The sequence below is a fragment of the Palaemon carinicauda genome, chromosome 3 (assembly GCF_036898095.1).
Source record: "Palaemon carinicauda isolate YSFRI2023 chromosome 3, ASM3689809v2, whole genome shotgun sequence".
In the NCBI taxonomy this organism is placed as follows: Eukaryota; Metazoa; Arthropoda; class Malacostraca; order Decapoda; family Palaemonidae; genus Palaemon; species Palaemon carinicauda.
In genome coordinates, this window is record NC_090727.1 from 130,211,359 (window position 1) to 130,228,047 (window position 16,689).

The 16,689-nt window shown below is 42.8% G+C and overlaps 1 protein-coding gene across 4 annotated transcripts in view; it reads right to left on the reverse strand.

The window, feature by feature from the left end:
• The window catches only part of LOC137638522 (uncharacterized), a 361,032-nt gene that overhangs the window by 67,504 nt on the left and 276,839 nt on the right, over positions 1-16,689 (reverse strand). The window contains exons 1-3 of one of the 4 annotated variants that reach the window (XM_068370641.1): positions 16,534-16,681; positions 12,042-12,235; positions 7,074-7,213 (exon numbers count right to left, since the gene is read on the reverse strand). In XM_068370641.1, coding sequence (XP_068226742.1) covers positions 7,074-7,213; positions 12,042-12,235; positions 16,534-16,559 — 360 coding nt within the window. In that variant the 5' untranslated portion in view covers positions 16,560-16,681. Of the gene's footprint in view, positions 1-7,073; positions 7,214-12,041; positions 12,236-16,242; positions 16,398-16,533; positions 16,682-16,689 lie in introns of those variants that run through there. The other 3 variants (XM_068370642.1, XM_068370643.1, XM_068370640.1) reach the window with 3 other exon arrangements.

Genomic DNA, 16,689 nt, shown 5'->3' on the forward strand with positions numbered 1-16,689 from the left:
GGAGATGAAAGAAGTAAGAAGAGGTTTCTCTGCCCTCGAGAGATGGACATTAACCCTCTTCGACTTTCCCCTCCTAAACAGCAACAAACACACCTCCAAAAATAAAACTGAAAGAAGACATTAGTCAAGGCCAATCAAAAAGGTTAAGCGGTAGAGAGAGACAAAGTCCGATTTATACCAAAGCAAAAGTAAAAAGTGATGAGACAACACAGGTGCGTGAGTGAGCAGGGTAGCCGGTACTACCTCCTAAACCCAGCTAACTAGTGGTGGGGTAGTTATACCTCACTGAAAGTCTTACAACTAGTCTTGCAGCTTTACCAAAAGTATATTCCCTGATAAAGAGCGAAAGGGTTTCTATTAGTGTCGGAACATACATCTTCATCAAAAGACATCAGAAACTCTAATGCTTTTTATTAGTGAAAAATATTTTTACTAACTTTTCAATATAATTTTAAATGTACTGTATTTAACCATTTTTCTATTTCATTTGTAATCAAACAAGCATATTTTCCTTTCAAGCTTCTTAATCACATTAACCCTTCTACCCCCAAAGGACGTACTGGTACGTTTCACAAAACTCATCCCTTAACCCCTATGGACGTACCGGTACGTTGTTGCAAAAAGCTGCTATTTGCATTTTTTTTGCATATTTTTGATAACTGGATGAGAAACTTCACGGATTTTCCAAAATAATGAGACCAACCTGACCTCTCTATGACGAAAATTAAGGCTGTCAGCACGATCTAAAGAAAAAATATGGCAAAACGTGCTTGAAAATGGAAAACGCCCGGGGGTTAAGGGTGGGAAAGTTTCAAATAGCCTTGGGGGTAAAAGGGTTAACATAAAATGTGAAGATACAAAATGTTATTTTTATTAGTAAAATAAATTTTTGAATATACTTACCCGATAATCATGTAGCTGTCAACTCCGTTGCCCGACAGAATTCTATGGAGGGATACGCCAGCTATCACAATACTAGAAGGGGGTGTACTTACCAGCGCCACCTGTGGCCAGGTACTCAAGTACTTCTTGTTGACACCTCCTCAATTATTCCTCGGTCCACTGGTTCTCTATGGGGAGGAAGGGAGGGTCGATTAAATCATGATTATCGGGTAAGTATATTCAAAAATTTATTTTACTAATAAAAATAACATTTTTCAATATTAAACTTACCCGATAATCATGTAGCTGATTCACACCCAGGGGGGTGGGTGAAAACCAGTGTACAAGATTAAAGGATAGCTAAGTATCCCATATTTCATATAACAGTTATCTCAAATAACAATGAAATAATAAGTACCTGGTAAGGAAGTCGAATTGAACCGTTACTCTGCCTCTTTTTTAAGTTCGTCTTCCTTACTGAGCGCAGCGTTCCTCTTGGAGGCTGAATCAACCCAAAGGTGCCAAAGTATATGGGGTTGCAACCCCTACTAAAGGACCTCTACAAAACCTCTAACCCAGGCGCTTCTCAAGAATGAATAGACCACCCGCCAAATCAAAAGGATGCGGAAGGCTTCTTAGCCTACCGTAACAACCATAAAAACAACAAAAAGCATTCAAGAGAAAGGTTAAAAAAGGTTATGGGATTTAAGGGAATGTAGTGGCTGAGCCCTCACCTACTACTGCACTCGCTGCTACGAATGGTCCCAGGGTGTAGCAGTTCTCGTAAAGAGACTGGACATCTTTCAGATAAAATGATGCAAACACTGACTTGCTCCTCCAAAAGGTTGCATCCATTATGCTCTGCAGAGAACGGTTTTTATTAAAGGCCATCGAAGTAGCTACGGCTCTTACTTCGTGGGTCCTTACCTTCAGCAATGCAAGGTCTTCCTCCTTTAAGTGAGAGTGGGCTTCTCTAATCAGAAGCCTTATATAATATGAAACCCCATTCTTGGACATGGGCCTCGAAGGTTTCTTGATGGCACACCATAAGGCTTCTGACTGTCCTCGAAGAGGTTTAGACCTCTTAAGATAAAATTTGAGAGCTCTGACAGGGCAAAGAACTCTCTCTAGTTCGTTACCTACCATGTTGGAGAGGCTAGGTATTTCAAACGATCTAGGCCAAGGACGTGAAGGAAGTTCGTTCTTTGCTAGGAATCCAAGCTGAAAAGAACATGTTGCAGATTCGGTCGTGAAACCAATGTTCTTGCTGAAGGCATGAACCTCACAGACTCTCTTAGCTGTTGCAAGGCAGACGAGAAAAAGAGTCTTGAGGGTAAGGTCCTTGAAGGAAGCTGACTGGAGAGGTTCGAACCTAGGTGACATAAGGAACCTTAAGACTACGTCTAGGTTCCAGCCTGGAGTGGATAGACGACGCTCTTTAGACGTCTCAAAAGACTTAAGAATGTCTTGAAGGTCCTTGTTGGAAGAAAGGTCCAAACCTCTGTGGCGGAGAACTGAAGCCAACATACTCCTATACCCTTTAATCGTAGGGGCTGAAAGGGATCTCTCATTCCTAAGATGTAGAAGGAAGTCAGCTATTTGGGTCACAGAGGTATTGGTAGAGGAAATTGAATTGGCTCTACACCAGCTTCGGAAGACCTCCCACTTAGACTGGTAGACTCTACGAGTGGAAACCCTTCTCGCTCTGGCAATCGCACTGGCTGCCTCCTTCGAAAAGCCTCTAGCTCTAGCGAATCTTTCGACAGTCTGAAGGCAGTCAGCCGAAGAGCGTGGAGGTTTGGGTGCAACCTGTCTACGTGAGGTTGACGTAGAAGGTCCACTCTTAGAGGTAGAGTCCTGGGGATGTCGACTAGCCATTGAAGTACCTCTGTGAACCATTCTCTTGCAGGCCAAAGGGGAGCAACCAGCGTCAGCCGTGTCCCTTCGTGCGAGAGGAATTTCTGCAGAACTTTGTTTATTATCTTGAACGGTGGGAATGCGTACAGGTCGAGATGGGACCAGTTCAGTAGAAAAGCATCCACATGAACTGCTGCAGGGTCTGGAACAGGGGAACAGTACAGCGGAAGTCTCTTGGTTATGGAGGTGGCAAACAGATCTATGGTAGGTTGACCCCACAAGGTCCAAAGTCTGTTGCACACACTCTTGTGGAGGGTCCATTCCGTGGGAATGACCTGATTCCTTCTGCTTAGGCGATCTGCTGAGACGTTCATATCGCCCTGAATGAACCTCGTGACCAGAGTGAGGTTTAGACCTCTTGACCAAATGAGGAGGTCCCTTGCGATCTCGTATAGGCTCCTCGAATGGGTCCCTCCTTGCTTGGAGATGTAAGCCAAGGCTGTGGTATTGTCTGAGTTCACCTCCACCACTTTGCCTAGCAGGAGGGACTTGAAGTTCAACAGGGCTAAATGGACTGCTAGTAGCTCCTTGCAGTTGATGTGGAGTAATTCCTGTTCTTCGTTCCACGTTCCCGAGCATTCCTGTCCGTTCAAGGTCGCACCCCAGCCCGAGTCCGATGCATCTGAGAAGAGATGAAGATTGGGGGTCTGAATAGCCAACGAAAGACCCTCCCTGAGAAGGAGGTTGTGCTTCCACCACAGGAGAGTGGTCTTCATCTCTTGGGTGATTGGGATAGAGACTGCTTCGAGAGTCGAACCCTTGTCCCAATGAGCTGCAAGATGGAATTGAAGAGGGCGGAGGTGGAGTCTCCCTAGCTCGACGAACAGGGCCAGTGATGAAAGGGTCCCTGTGAGACTCATCCACTGTCTCACCGAGCAACTGCTCCTCTTCAGCATGCTCATGATGCACTCTAGGGCTTGGCTTATCCTGGGGGCCGAAGGAAAAGCCCGAAAATCCTGACTCCGAATCTCCATTCCCAGGTACACAATGGATTGGGAGGGAATGAGTTGAGACTTTTCTATGTTGACTAATAGACCCAGTTCTCTGATTAAGTCTAAAGTCCAATTGAGATTCTCCAGACAGCGACGACTCGTGGAGGCTCTCAACAGCCAGTCGTCCAAGTAGAGGGAGGCTCTGATGTCCGATAAGTGTAGGAATTTTGCTATATTCCTCATCAGATGAGTAAAGACCATAGGAGCTGTGCTTAGGCCAAAACACAGGGCTTGGAATTGGTAGACAACCTTTCCGAAAACGAATCTCAGGAAAGGTTGGGAGTCTGGATGAAAAGGAACGTGAAAGTAGGCATCTTTCAAGTCCAACGAGACCATCCAGTCCTCCTGCCTGACCGCTGCTAAGACCGACTTCGTCGTCTCCATCGTGAACGTCTGCTTGGTGACATACGCGTTGAGCGCGCTGACGTCCAGCACCGGTCTCCAACCTCCTGTCTTCTTGGCCACAAGAAAGAGACGGTTGTAGAAGCCCGGGGATTGATGGTCCCGGACTATAACCACTGCCTTCTTCTGCACAAGTAGCGACACCTCCTGGTGCAATGCTAGCCTCTTGTCCTCTTCTTTGTAGTTGGGAGAGAGGTTGATGGGTGATGTGGTCAGAGGTGGTTTGAGGCAGAATGGAATCCTGTAACCGTTCCTCAGCCAACTGACAGACTGGGCGTCTGCACCTCTCTTCTCCCAGGCTCGCCAGAAGATCTTGAGCCTGGCTCCTACTGCTGTCTGGAGATGCGGAGAGTCAGTTTTTACCTTTAGATGTCCTGGAGCCTTTCCTGGACTTGCTCCTGTAAGAGTCTGGACGGGAGCTTCCTCGGCTGGGGGCTCTACCACGAAAGGGCGGTATGAACCTCGTAGCAGGGGTATCAGCCACTGGTGAGCGATAAGTCTTGGGGACTGAGGTAGTAACCTTAGACTTACGAGCCGATGAGGCTACAAGATCGTGTGTGTCCTTTTGTATCAGGGCAGCAGACAAGTCCTTAACCAGCTCTTCAGGGAAGAGGAACTTCGAGAGCGGAGCAAAAAGGAGTTGTGACCTTTGGCAAGGTGTAATGCTGGAGGAAAGGAAGGTACACAGCTGTTCCCTTTTCTTCAAAACCCCTGATACAAACATCGACGCAAGCTCACCAGATCCATCCCTAATGGCCTTATCCATGCAGGACATTAATAGCATGGCAGAATCCTTGTCCGCAGGAGAGGTCTTCTTGCTGAGGGCCCCCAGGCACCAGTCAAGAAAGTTGAACATCTCAAATGCTCTAAACAGTCCTTTCAGTAAGTGATCAAGGTCTGAGAAGGTCCAGCAAACCTTAGAGCGCCTCATTGCAGTTCTCCGAGGCGAGTCCACCAGACTTGAGAAGTCAGCCTGGGCAGAGGCAGGTACTCCCAAGCCTGGTGCTTCTCCTGTGGCATACCAAACGCTCGCTTTCGAAGTGAGCTTGGTCGGCGGGAACATGAAAGAAGTCTTGCCAAGGTGTTGCTTAGACTGCAGCCACTCCCCTAAGATCCTTAATGCTCTCTTAGAGGACCTTGCTAGGACTAGCTTAGTATAGGAGGACTTAGCTTGTTGTATGCCCAGCGAAAACTCAGATGGCGGAGAGCGGGGAATAGCAGAGACAAAGTGGTCTGGGTAAACCTCCCTAAGCAGAACCAAGACCTTACGAAAGTCAATAGACTGTGGAGAAGGCTTGGATTCATCCACGTCTGATGAGGGATCCAGGTGTGCCTCCTCATCATCAGACGCCTCATCACCAGAGTGTAGCGAAGGTATCGGACAAGAATGCTGAACAGCAGAGTCAGACCGAGTAGGAACAATAGTAGTGGTTTCCTCTTCAAGTAACTGTTGAGGGAGAACCTGAGGCTCAGACTGCAAAGGCTGAATAGCAGACGAAGCAGAAGGAAGGCGCATGGGTGGAGGAGGCTGACTCCTAGCATGAGTGGTTGAACCCAAGGATTGCGCTTGCTGAGCGGTTGGTGGAAGCGGAGTAGCAAGTTCCTGTTCCTGTGGTGTGAGCGGAGCGTGATGAGGTTGAGGCTGCGCAGAACAAGGTAAATGTCTCGCAAGCTGAGGCTCCTGAGGCGCAAGGCCAAGGTGTAGTGGAGCTTGCCTTGTGGATGGTTGAGCTCGCTGCAGCGAGAGCTGAGGAGACTGACTCATGGACGGGAGAGGTTGTTGTACCTCAGCCAAGAGTTGCACCACTGGTGGAGCAGCAAAGGGAGGCGGAGGAAGAGAGGTATAATCCTCCTGATCCCATAGCAAAGGTTGCCTTAAAGAAGGCGGAGGCTGAACACCACTGGGAACAGCAAACTCAGACCGTGGCTCAACATCGTACGCCTGGCAGGTGGTACTGCGATCAGGCGGAGCAAGCGCAGGCGGAGCGAGCGCAGGCGGAGCGAGCGCAGGCGGAGGGAGTGTAGGCGGAGGCGGAGGTGCAACACTCTCAGCCCGACACTCACGCATCAAGTCCGAAAGCCGCAAAACAACAGACATATCAGGCGGAGGGCAAACAGTAGGTTCGGGGGTAGCCACTACAGGGGTAGGAAAAGGTAGGGGATCATGAGGTGAGGAAAACAGTGAAGAGTGAGAAGAACTCCTCCTAACTCTACCTCTCTCTAACTTAGATGAATATTTTAAAAGACGGACAAATTCCAGTTCCGAAAGTCCGGCGCATTCCTCACATCGATTTTCTAACTGACAGGGCCTGTCCCTACAGTCAGAACAAGCGGTGTGAGGATCTACCGAGGCCTTCGGAATACGCCTATTGCAAGACCTACATCGTCTATGGGAGGGGCCTTGCGAAATGTCAGACATCTTGAATCCAAAGAGTTAGCCAAAGGGGTTTCCAAAATCAAGCAAAAGATCGTTAACCGTTAATCAGGACTATATAAAAGCTATCTAGCTAATATAAGAAGGTTTCCAGTAATGCGACAGCCGAAATCTGAGAGAATACTTCACCAATTAGCCGTGAACAAACTCGAAGATCATAAGCGTATCCCAGAACGTCTTGCCGGAAGCACGACAGAGGAATAATTGAGGAGGTGTCAACAAGAAGTACTTGAGTACCTGGCCACAGGTGGCGCTGGTAAGTACACCCCCTTCTAGTATTGTGATAGCTGGCGTATCCCTCCATAGAATTCTGTCGGGCAACGGAGTTGACAGCTACATGATTATCGGGTAAGTTTAATATTGAAAAATAACAATGTAATATATTTTACAATCGAAAACAAAATAAAGAATCTTCTGTATAAGATTAAACGTAAATCTCTACTTACATGTACGTTTAAAGCACTGCAAATCTCCTTCCATATGTTTATCTTCTTTGCAGAACGGTCTCGCAAAGACGGATATCGAAGTTCCACTTCATCTAAAAAGAGGCTGAACAACTCTCGACTCCATTTTGTTTTCTTGATATCTGTCAAACGCACATAATACGTATTACATATATAATTATAAAAGATGACTTTGCTGAACGGAAAAGATACGTAATTAGTGAAGCTTAATAATGTAATATAGAGAGAGAGAGAGAGAGAGAGAGAGAGAGAGAGAGAGAGAGAGAGAGAGAGAGAGAGAGAGAGAGAGAGAGAGAGAGAGAGAGAGAATTGTATGAAAGGGGTACTGACATAATTCAGTATTGCCACTTTCAAACAATACATTAATTTTCTCCTGAAGAAATAGAAGTGTCATATACGCACAATTTTCCTGTGAGTTCAGGAACACTTTTATCCTCATCATCTCACACTGGGTGGTTTACTAACTCCTTATGGATTTGCATATGAGCAATAAGAAAGCCTTCACAAACATACGTACCCAGTAATGTATTACAATAACCCCTGACCTTCATTTCACCTAGAATTGGTCTCTCCTATTTATCATTACTAATCAATAGGTACATTCAGTGCTATATGATGGAACTTAATCATAACTGTACACTCACACTATTTGGTATCATTTAAACCAATAAGATCACTTTCACATAATAACATCTGAATGGGAAATAAGAAGGGATTAAAAGGATTTAATAAATAATTTAATAAAACTAATCAAAGCTTGTGATATAACCCAATACTCTGTATAAATATTTTCAAGTTCAGAGTATTACAATTTTCCCCCAATATATCTCTTAAAGGTTTGTTCTGGAGTAAATGTGTATTCCTCTGAAGTTTAAAAACAGGACAATCAACCACAATACATTTAATATCCATTATCACTTGAAAGGTATTACAAAGAGGGGCCTGTCTCCCTTTCCCACTCTTCATTAAATAATTGTGGGTTGCATGTGTATGGCCAATATGCAGATTAGTTAAAATGATGTCATCCCTCCTACTTGTAGAATTTCGAGATGACCATTTACCTACCGAAGGGTGGATTTGTTTCAATTTTGTATTGGTAGTCCGTTCAAACCATTGAACCTGCCACTTATTCTTACAGTGAAAATGTATCTTACTATCAAGGTCTTTGTAAGGAATACTTGTGGGGGAAGGGTTAAGTAGCTCTGAAGCTTCCTTAGCTGCCTTATCTACTCGTTCATTCCCATCCACTCCAACTTGGGCAGGAACACAACAGATGTGAACACTGATATTCTTCCTAGACAGCAGAGTAATAACCAGTCCCACACCTCTTGTACTAGATGATGGTCTGGCATAAGTAGATACTGAAAGAGAGGATGGAAGTTTCTTTCTAATAATAATATCCCCCACCCCAACTCAACTTCCAACTTCTGCAGCCGATTTGGAACAATTCACAAAAAGGATGAGGTTGGACAGCTGGTGGGGAAAAAACATCCGAAAGCTAAATTCCAATAGGGAGACTCACAAGAAAAAAAACCTTGTCTGGGTAAATAGTATAAACATATATAGCAAACACATGAATGGTAGCTCAATGGCTGGCAAGCAAAGGAGAAATAAAAAGCAATGATAGTTAAAAAATAATATGAAACCCCTTTTATTGTTGGCTTTTCATATGTAACCTTAATGCTATCATTCTAACAACTAACTGCATTTACCAATAGCTACTGCAAACAAAATAGATTTCATATTCTATCTTACACCTGCAGCATCACTCTCCAAACAATTGTAAACTGATCATATATGTTATCAACCTAAAATCTAACCAAAAAATAAGTTCTTATCACTTCAGATTTTACTTATATTTAACATACTAAAATGACAAATTTGAAAAGAATTTGTATTTTTCCTAACGATACAAACCTTGAGCTCTTAATTAAGGACATACTATCAGCAAAGCTGGAGAGGAGTAGCCATAAAACTTTTAGCAAGGTGTAACTACCCTACTGCTAGTTAGTGGGGATAGGAGGGGTAGCCAACTACCTCACTCACACGCACACAACTGTGTTGTCTCGTCAATTTTGATTGCAGGCAGGACTTACAGGTGGAGAGTTGATGGCAGGCCAAATCTGTATTAAGTGCTCGAAGTTTGTATCGCTAGGAAAAATGCAAATTACTTTCAAATTGGTCATTTGTTCAGAAACTAAATACAAACCCTACTGCTCTTTATTAGGGATGATTCACCCATTAGGGAGGTGGTAGTCTAAAACAACTGGCTGGTTTTTTACTAGGGTTTTCCCATACATGATCCACATGTAACAGGGAAAGACTTTGACCCCTTGCTAAACTCTGTGAAATGCACGGTTAGCGGCCTGAGCAACATGCATGATTGTGTGATACTTGTAATGTGACTAGTCTAGGTAAGAATTCTCAGAAACGTAGTAATCTTTGAATCAACCATAGACATTACCCAATCCAATCTCGCCAGGGGGTATGGGGACACAACAAGTATTATTTCTATACCGTACTGTACTAGGTTGCACAAGGGAAATGATTTTACATGGAGATAGGTGAGGCCAGCTTACAGAGGACTGTAGATCCTGTTCCCCAAGAGATGGGAAGATGAAAGACCGAGAGAGCCATTCATTCTTAACATTCACCCCAGACTAATCCTGGGTAACCTCTGCCCTAAACCATCTGCTACTTGTCCATCAGGGAGCATGAGGTATCTAAACCACTACTCTGCAGCTACCACAGGGCCAACGGAGAACATCTCCATATTCCTGTTTGCCACGTCTTCCAGGTAGTGGGCGGTAAAGGAAGTTTGAAGTTACCACACGCCCGCTTGTAAGACATGCGGCACAGAGTAGTTTCTCTAGAACGCCAGGGACGTGCTTATGCCCCTAACGTCATGAGCTCTGGGTCGTCTAGGAGGAGGAGGATTGGGATTCAGTGCTAAGTCTATTACCTTGCAAATCCATGCAGAGATGGTGTTCTTGGTGATCCTCTTAACCTTCCCTGTGCTGACGAAGTGTTGACACTCGGGGGTGAGCTGGTGAATATTCTCTGGCTGAGGCGTGACAAATAGAATGGCGATGAAGCGCCAGCGAATATCTGGAACTCGGGCAAGGAGAACAAGAAGAGCGTTGATCTTTTGAGTTGTCAACTGCTGTAGGGTGAAGGCGAGCAACAGGAAGCGCGGCACCGACTGTGCTCTGTTGACAAGTGTGCGTCGCATTTCTTAGGGTGGCGACAAGAACTCTTAGTGTCAACAGCAGGAAGACAATAAGGTGATGAGGTCACGCGTTAACTCGGCGTCTGCGAGAATCCTCAGCAGGGGAGTCACGCTTCGAATAACTGGAGAATGACCGAGGAGATGCGGGGCGATGTCTAGAAGATTGCTAAAGTGGAGAAACGTCAATGTTTCGGACGTTGCTTCTCCTCCGCAGGCTGAGCGAACTCAGGAGGAGGAGAAGCACAGTCTTCGGTGGCAGCAGCTGCGGCAGGCGATGGTAGAGGACCTGGGACTGACTGAATGTCGCTGGCAGCAGACTCAGGAAACTTCCCAGTGTCAAGAACCTCAGCGTAGGATCAAGCTCTACCTCTGAAGAGGCCGGAGTACACTTCCTCTCAGCACCCAGCTGCAGAAGCTCACACAGGTGTTCCTTCTATGGAGGACCAGCAACACCCAGCAAAGGTCAAACCTTGTAAAATATCACCATAAGAAAGGCTCCCCACGAGGGGAAAGTACAGAGCCGCTTCGCTAGGGGAGGAAACAACGTCCTTTGAATCCCGGGGATTAACAAATTGGTCAACACTCTTGTTTGACCAGTCCCAGGAGGAAACTGATCAAACAGGAGCTTAGGGAAGAGATTGGGGGGGGGGAGGGTCAAATAAGTCAGAGGTTTCTTCGACTTTGAGGAAGACCCCCAGAGGCAAAGAAACCCTCTTAGACTTTTTCTTGCGCCGACACCCATCTCTCTCCCACTGGGAGGAAGACCACTCCCGGCATTCCTCACGGGTGTCATCCTGCACACAGGCTGTCCCCTGCAGGCCGGACACAACGAGTGGGTGTTGGTCTCGGCAAAGGATATAAAGTTACCGTATAGCACTCCTCAGGTCATGGACAGGTTCGTATGATGAACGGCAAAAGAAGCAATCACACCTGAAATGAGTTCAAGCAAAAATGAATTAGTCAAATGGCAGTCAACAAAGTTGGGAGGTGGAGAGAGACGTCCGCTCTTGGCCAGGCCAAAAGAAAAGTGATGAGACAACATAGGTGTGTGTAAGCAGGGTAGTCGGCTAACCCCCTACCATTAACCCTTTTACCCCCAAAAGGACGTACTGGTACGTTTCACAAAACTCATCCCTTTACCCCCATGGACGTACCGGTACGTCCTTGCAAAAAACTGCTATTTAAATTTTTTTTGCATATTTTTGATCATTTTTTGAGAAACTTCAGACATTTTCCAAGAGAATGAGACCAACCTGTCCTCTCTATGACGAAAATTAAGGCTGTTACAGCAATTTAAAAAAAATATACTGCAAAATGTGCTTGAAAAAAATAACCCCTGGGGGTTAAGGGTTGAAAATTTCCAAATAGCCTGGGGGTAAAAGGGTTAACTAGCAGTGGGGTAGTTACACCTCGCTAAAAGTCTTATGGCTAGTCTTCCAGCTTTGCCGAAAGTATATCCTTAATAAAGAGCAAAAGAGTTTGTATTTAGAGTCGGAACAATTCAAGAATTAAGATAACATGCAAATTCCAAAGCAATCTCATAAAAGCATATGGCAGTTCTTTATCTTCCTCCAGCTTCAGTTTTAAGCACTCATTCAATCAGCCTCAGTGGAAAGTAAATCAACCCAAAATACTAATTACATCAATTGCCTGGTTTTCTTTAATTCTAAAAATAATGACATTCACAGGACACAGAGTTTATGTTAGGATAAAAACCTTACTTGGACTATAAGCAGATGTGGACATATATGACCCCAATGATGAATGTGTGCCCTCCTGGTTAGGAGACTCCTCAGTGCTCTGCTCATGGAGACTCACTTCCACTCCCTCTTCCTCTCTTGACTCGCAGCAGGTAAAGGCCTCTTGCTCTGTCTCATGTAATGTCATGCATGCTTCGCAGGCAAATTTACGGCTCCTGAAAAAATGCACAGATAGCATTAATAAGCTAAAAAACACAGTATCCGAGATAATAAGCAAAAGTACAGTAGAAAATGGATGAAGCATAACCATGTTACTGAGCAGATTCAATCGCAGTTAAGTCCTTGACCTTCTAACAAATCTGAAAATATCTAACTTTCCTTTGCATGATACAGTTTAGAGCTACAGTATAATATTACCTCATAATTTACTAATTTCAATAAAGAAACGGTTGATCACACATTAATAAGCTAATGATGAAAAGGTTAATTCTCAACAGCATATTGTATATAAAAAATAAATCACAGTTTCACTCTAATCAAAGTAAGATTCTCTTCCTAATTAGTGAACATAGGATGTTCAGTACCTGGGGAGGCGGCAGAATTCCACGGCTGGGGGGGGGGGGTTTCCTACTTTAAAATGAGGGGGAGGACATGCCTGTGAATCGATTGATTGATTGATTTAAAGTTTTCTGTCATCTTGACATCTACAGTCATTGACGCCGATATCATTACAGTATTATAAATAAAAAACAAAAGAATATTCAATTAAAATCATACATGCAAAGATGTCATTAGAAAAGTTAAATGGCTTTCAGATATACACTAGAATTTAAGTAACTAAAAACTAAAAATCCCATGAACTTCAAAAGTATTTACGGATTAGATAAAAACTAACAATGGAAAAAATAAACGGTAGAGTATAAACATTATGTTCACTCTCTCACCACTTTCCAACCTATCTATTTAAAGCTACTGCATTTGTTTCTAGGGAACTGTAGTGTGAAAATTACAAAAGAAATAGATTTCTTGAACATGCTATGAAAATAAAGTACTACAAAACTTTTTAACTGTTCAAATACACATGATGCAGAAATACAGTAGTGTACCACTAGAAATATTCATTGGAATTATTATTATTACTTGGAAAGCTACAACCCTAGTTGGCACTACCCGAGACATGAGAACAATGGTTTGATTTTGGAGTGTCCCTCTCCTAGAAGAGCTGCTTACCATAGCTAAAGTCTCTCTTCTACCCTTGCCAAGAGGAAAGTGGCCACAGAACAATTACAGTGCAATAGTTAACCCCTGGTAATCTCAGATGACTGATTGATTTTAAGTTTTCTTTTTAGCTTTTTTAATGCAGATAAAAAAAAAAAAAAAATTCCAGTGGTGACTTAAGCCTTTGTTTAGGAATGACTGTACTTCAACATAATTTGATTTGACACCAAAATTCAACCATTGGACAAACCTTGACAGAAGAATTAATGAGGGTATTAACTAAATTAAGTACCAGAGGCACCAATAAACCCTTTTCTCATTTAGGTCGCTATGAATAATATGATAGATATGGATGGAGGGAATATTAAAATAAAATGATTAAAGATTGGGAGCCCTTACACAAAAGTTTGAAGAGCTAATGTAGACATGCCTCAGTCACACAGTTATAAAAAAAAAATATGGCCTGAACTGTATGGTTAGTCCACATGTGTCACAGAGAGTCGAGAGTATTGGTAAATTTTCACCCGTGTACCAGTACTGTAAACACTGATACCCCACACTCTCCGTAAAGCTCTCCTAGGATGTATTTGTCACCTACTTACTCCCACTTACCTAACCTGACCTTGGACACCTTGTTCTTACTTGTAGAATGAATGATCTTTGTACGTTGAACGGATAAAGATACTCTACGGAAATACAATGACAGCTTACTTAATGATCTGCAACCCAAAGACATAAAATCATAACAAACTACTGGAGAGCTACATATGCATCAAGGGAGAAATTAGGCGTACATGGTTAAAAGAAAAAATCACTATATGACGACCGTCATTTTGAGTCAGGTTAGGCTGGAGGTCAAGAAAGGGAAGCCCTTTGTTGTTAAGAATTATTTCAAGATAAGAACAAGCCCCTTCGGTTGAGCTAGGTTACGAAATGTTAAAGCTTTACGGTTTGTCTTCCTGGCATGATCAGTTATTATTTAGCTCAACACAAGATATGGATATAAACAATTCTTCTTCATCCAATGGGTTAACTACTGCACTGTAATTGTTCAGTGGCCACTTTCCCCTTTCTAAGGGTAGAAAAGACTCTTTAGCTATGGTAAGCAGCTCTTCTAGGAGAAAGACACTCCAAAATCAAACCTTTGTTCTCTGGTCTTGGGTAGTGCCATAGCCTCTGTACCATGGTCTTCCACTGTCTTGGATTAGAGTTCTCTTGCTTGAGGGTACACTTGGACACACTATTCTATCTTATTTCTCTTCCTCCTGTTTTGTTAAAGTTTATATAGGAAATATTTATTTTAATGTTGTTACTCTTCTTAAAATATTTCATTTTTCCTTGTTTCCTTTCCTCACTGGGCTATTTTCCCTGTTGGAGCCCCTGGGCTTATAGCATCCTGCTTTTCCAACTAGGGTTGTAGCTTAGTAAGTAATAGTAGTAATAACCCTTTTACCCCAAAAGGACGTACTGGTACGTTTCACAAAACACATCCCCTTACCCCCATGGACGTACCGGTACGTCCCTGCAAAAAACTGCTATTTACAATTTTTTTTTTAATATTTTTGATAATTTTTTGAGAAACTTCAGGCATTTTCCAAGAGAATGAGATCAACCTGACCTCTCTATGATGAAAATTAAGGCTGTTAGAGCAATTTAAAAAATATATACTGCAAAATGTGCTTGAAAAAGATAACCCCTGGGTTAAGGGTTGGAAAGTTCCAAATAGCCTGGGGGTAAAAGGGTTAATAATAATAATAATAATAATAATAATCTGTGCCAGCATGCACCTTTCGGGAGTACTTCAAAATTACAAAAACAGACATCCTTGGTCAGTTTAGGAATGGACACAGCATCCTTGGCTGGATTATGGAACAACGTGAGGTTTCAGTGTTTACAATTGCTGGCAGACAGGTAAGGTACGTAAATTATAAAACAGTCAATATGGATTGTATGTTCATGGGAAAATTATTTCAGACTACCATGTAATCACCTCACGTAAAAGGCTACGTAAGCTATTGACGTAACATTTCATTAGCCTCGGGCTACCAGAGGCGTGGCTAGAGATTTGAGGGCCATGGGACTGATTTAGTAAAGAAGGACTCCTCCCCTTAACCCAGGTGAACTAGTGGTAATATTATTTGGGTTTTATTATGGTTACGGATGGAAAAAGCTCTTCTACTGAAAAATTGGTGTTTCCAATAAGAAAACGTCCGTTTTCTTCGAAAAGAACAATTATTTTCACTACAAATAAAAACTTAATTATCTAAGAAATAATAATCAATGAGGTTAGCGAATACAGCTCAGCATGTACCCCTTGCCAGTACAAAGGAGCTTAATGTTTTTCTTTTTTCCACAAATGAATCGAACACACGCCGGAGCAAAAGCCATTAGATTTCTAAAAAATATCCCAATTCTTAGATGGTCTAACAGGTTTTCAGTTTATTTGCTGTTGAAATTAAGGTCAAATTTAGTGAAAGCACATTATTTACTACAGGAAAAGCAGGGTTAGAAAATTGGGTAGAATTATAGTACGAACAGAACAGAAAAAATAGCTTTTCCTGTAGTAAATAATGAGCTTTCACTAAATTTCAACAGCAAATAAACTGAAAACCTGTTAGACCATCTACGAATTGGGATATTTTGGAGCCTTTGTATATCAGCGGCCAGTTCCTTCTGTCTGCGAATTAAAAATAGATGTCAACCAACCTCATCTTTCCCCCTTAACCTAACCTACAAGCCGTGTCATTACCTACTTACCTAACGGGGATAATGACCCCCTACACTGCCGTATTCTAAGTTAGCCATAATGATACATACAGGTGTCCGCTATCATACACACAACCCCCGTCCCGTTTAGCCAGGCCACTGACCCCAAATGCTAGATGTCTACCGATATTAATACCTTAACCTCATTAGATAAATTAACCAATTTCTTAAACAACCAAAAAAAAAAAAAAAAAAAACTTAATCAAGGAATATTTACTCAAAGTATTGTTAACAACACCTTTAGCCTACGTCAATGTAAGAACTAAGCCTTAAATTCACTACAAAATACCTCTAAAGTCTTTGTATTTACACAAATAAGTCATAAGCTTAATGACAACTAAACAAAGACATGGTATAACAACCAAAATAAACAAAAAAATAAGGTATTTAATTGGGAAATTGTAAGTTTGTTTACAAATAGTTTCTGGTTAAATACACTTAAAACGCATCGACAAAACCACGAACGTTTCATATTACCAAAGTCTTTAGGAGCTTCCGTTATATCACTGGCAAAATCATAATTACGTACCTGACAAGGACAGTCGGGATCTCCATAAGTTTGAACGGAGATAAAACAGTTGATTTATCATAAAATATGTGAGAAAACTGAGAAAGACACAGCGTAGGTTGAAACGCGTTCACGTTCAGGTTCAAGATGGAGGCGTTAACCTATGCAACGGCGCCT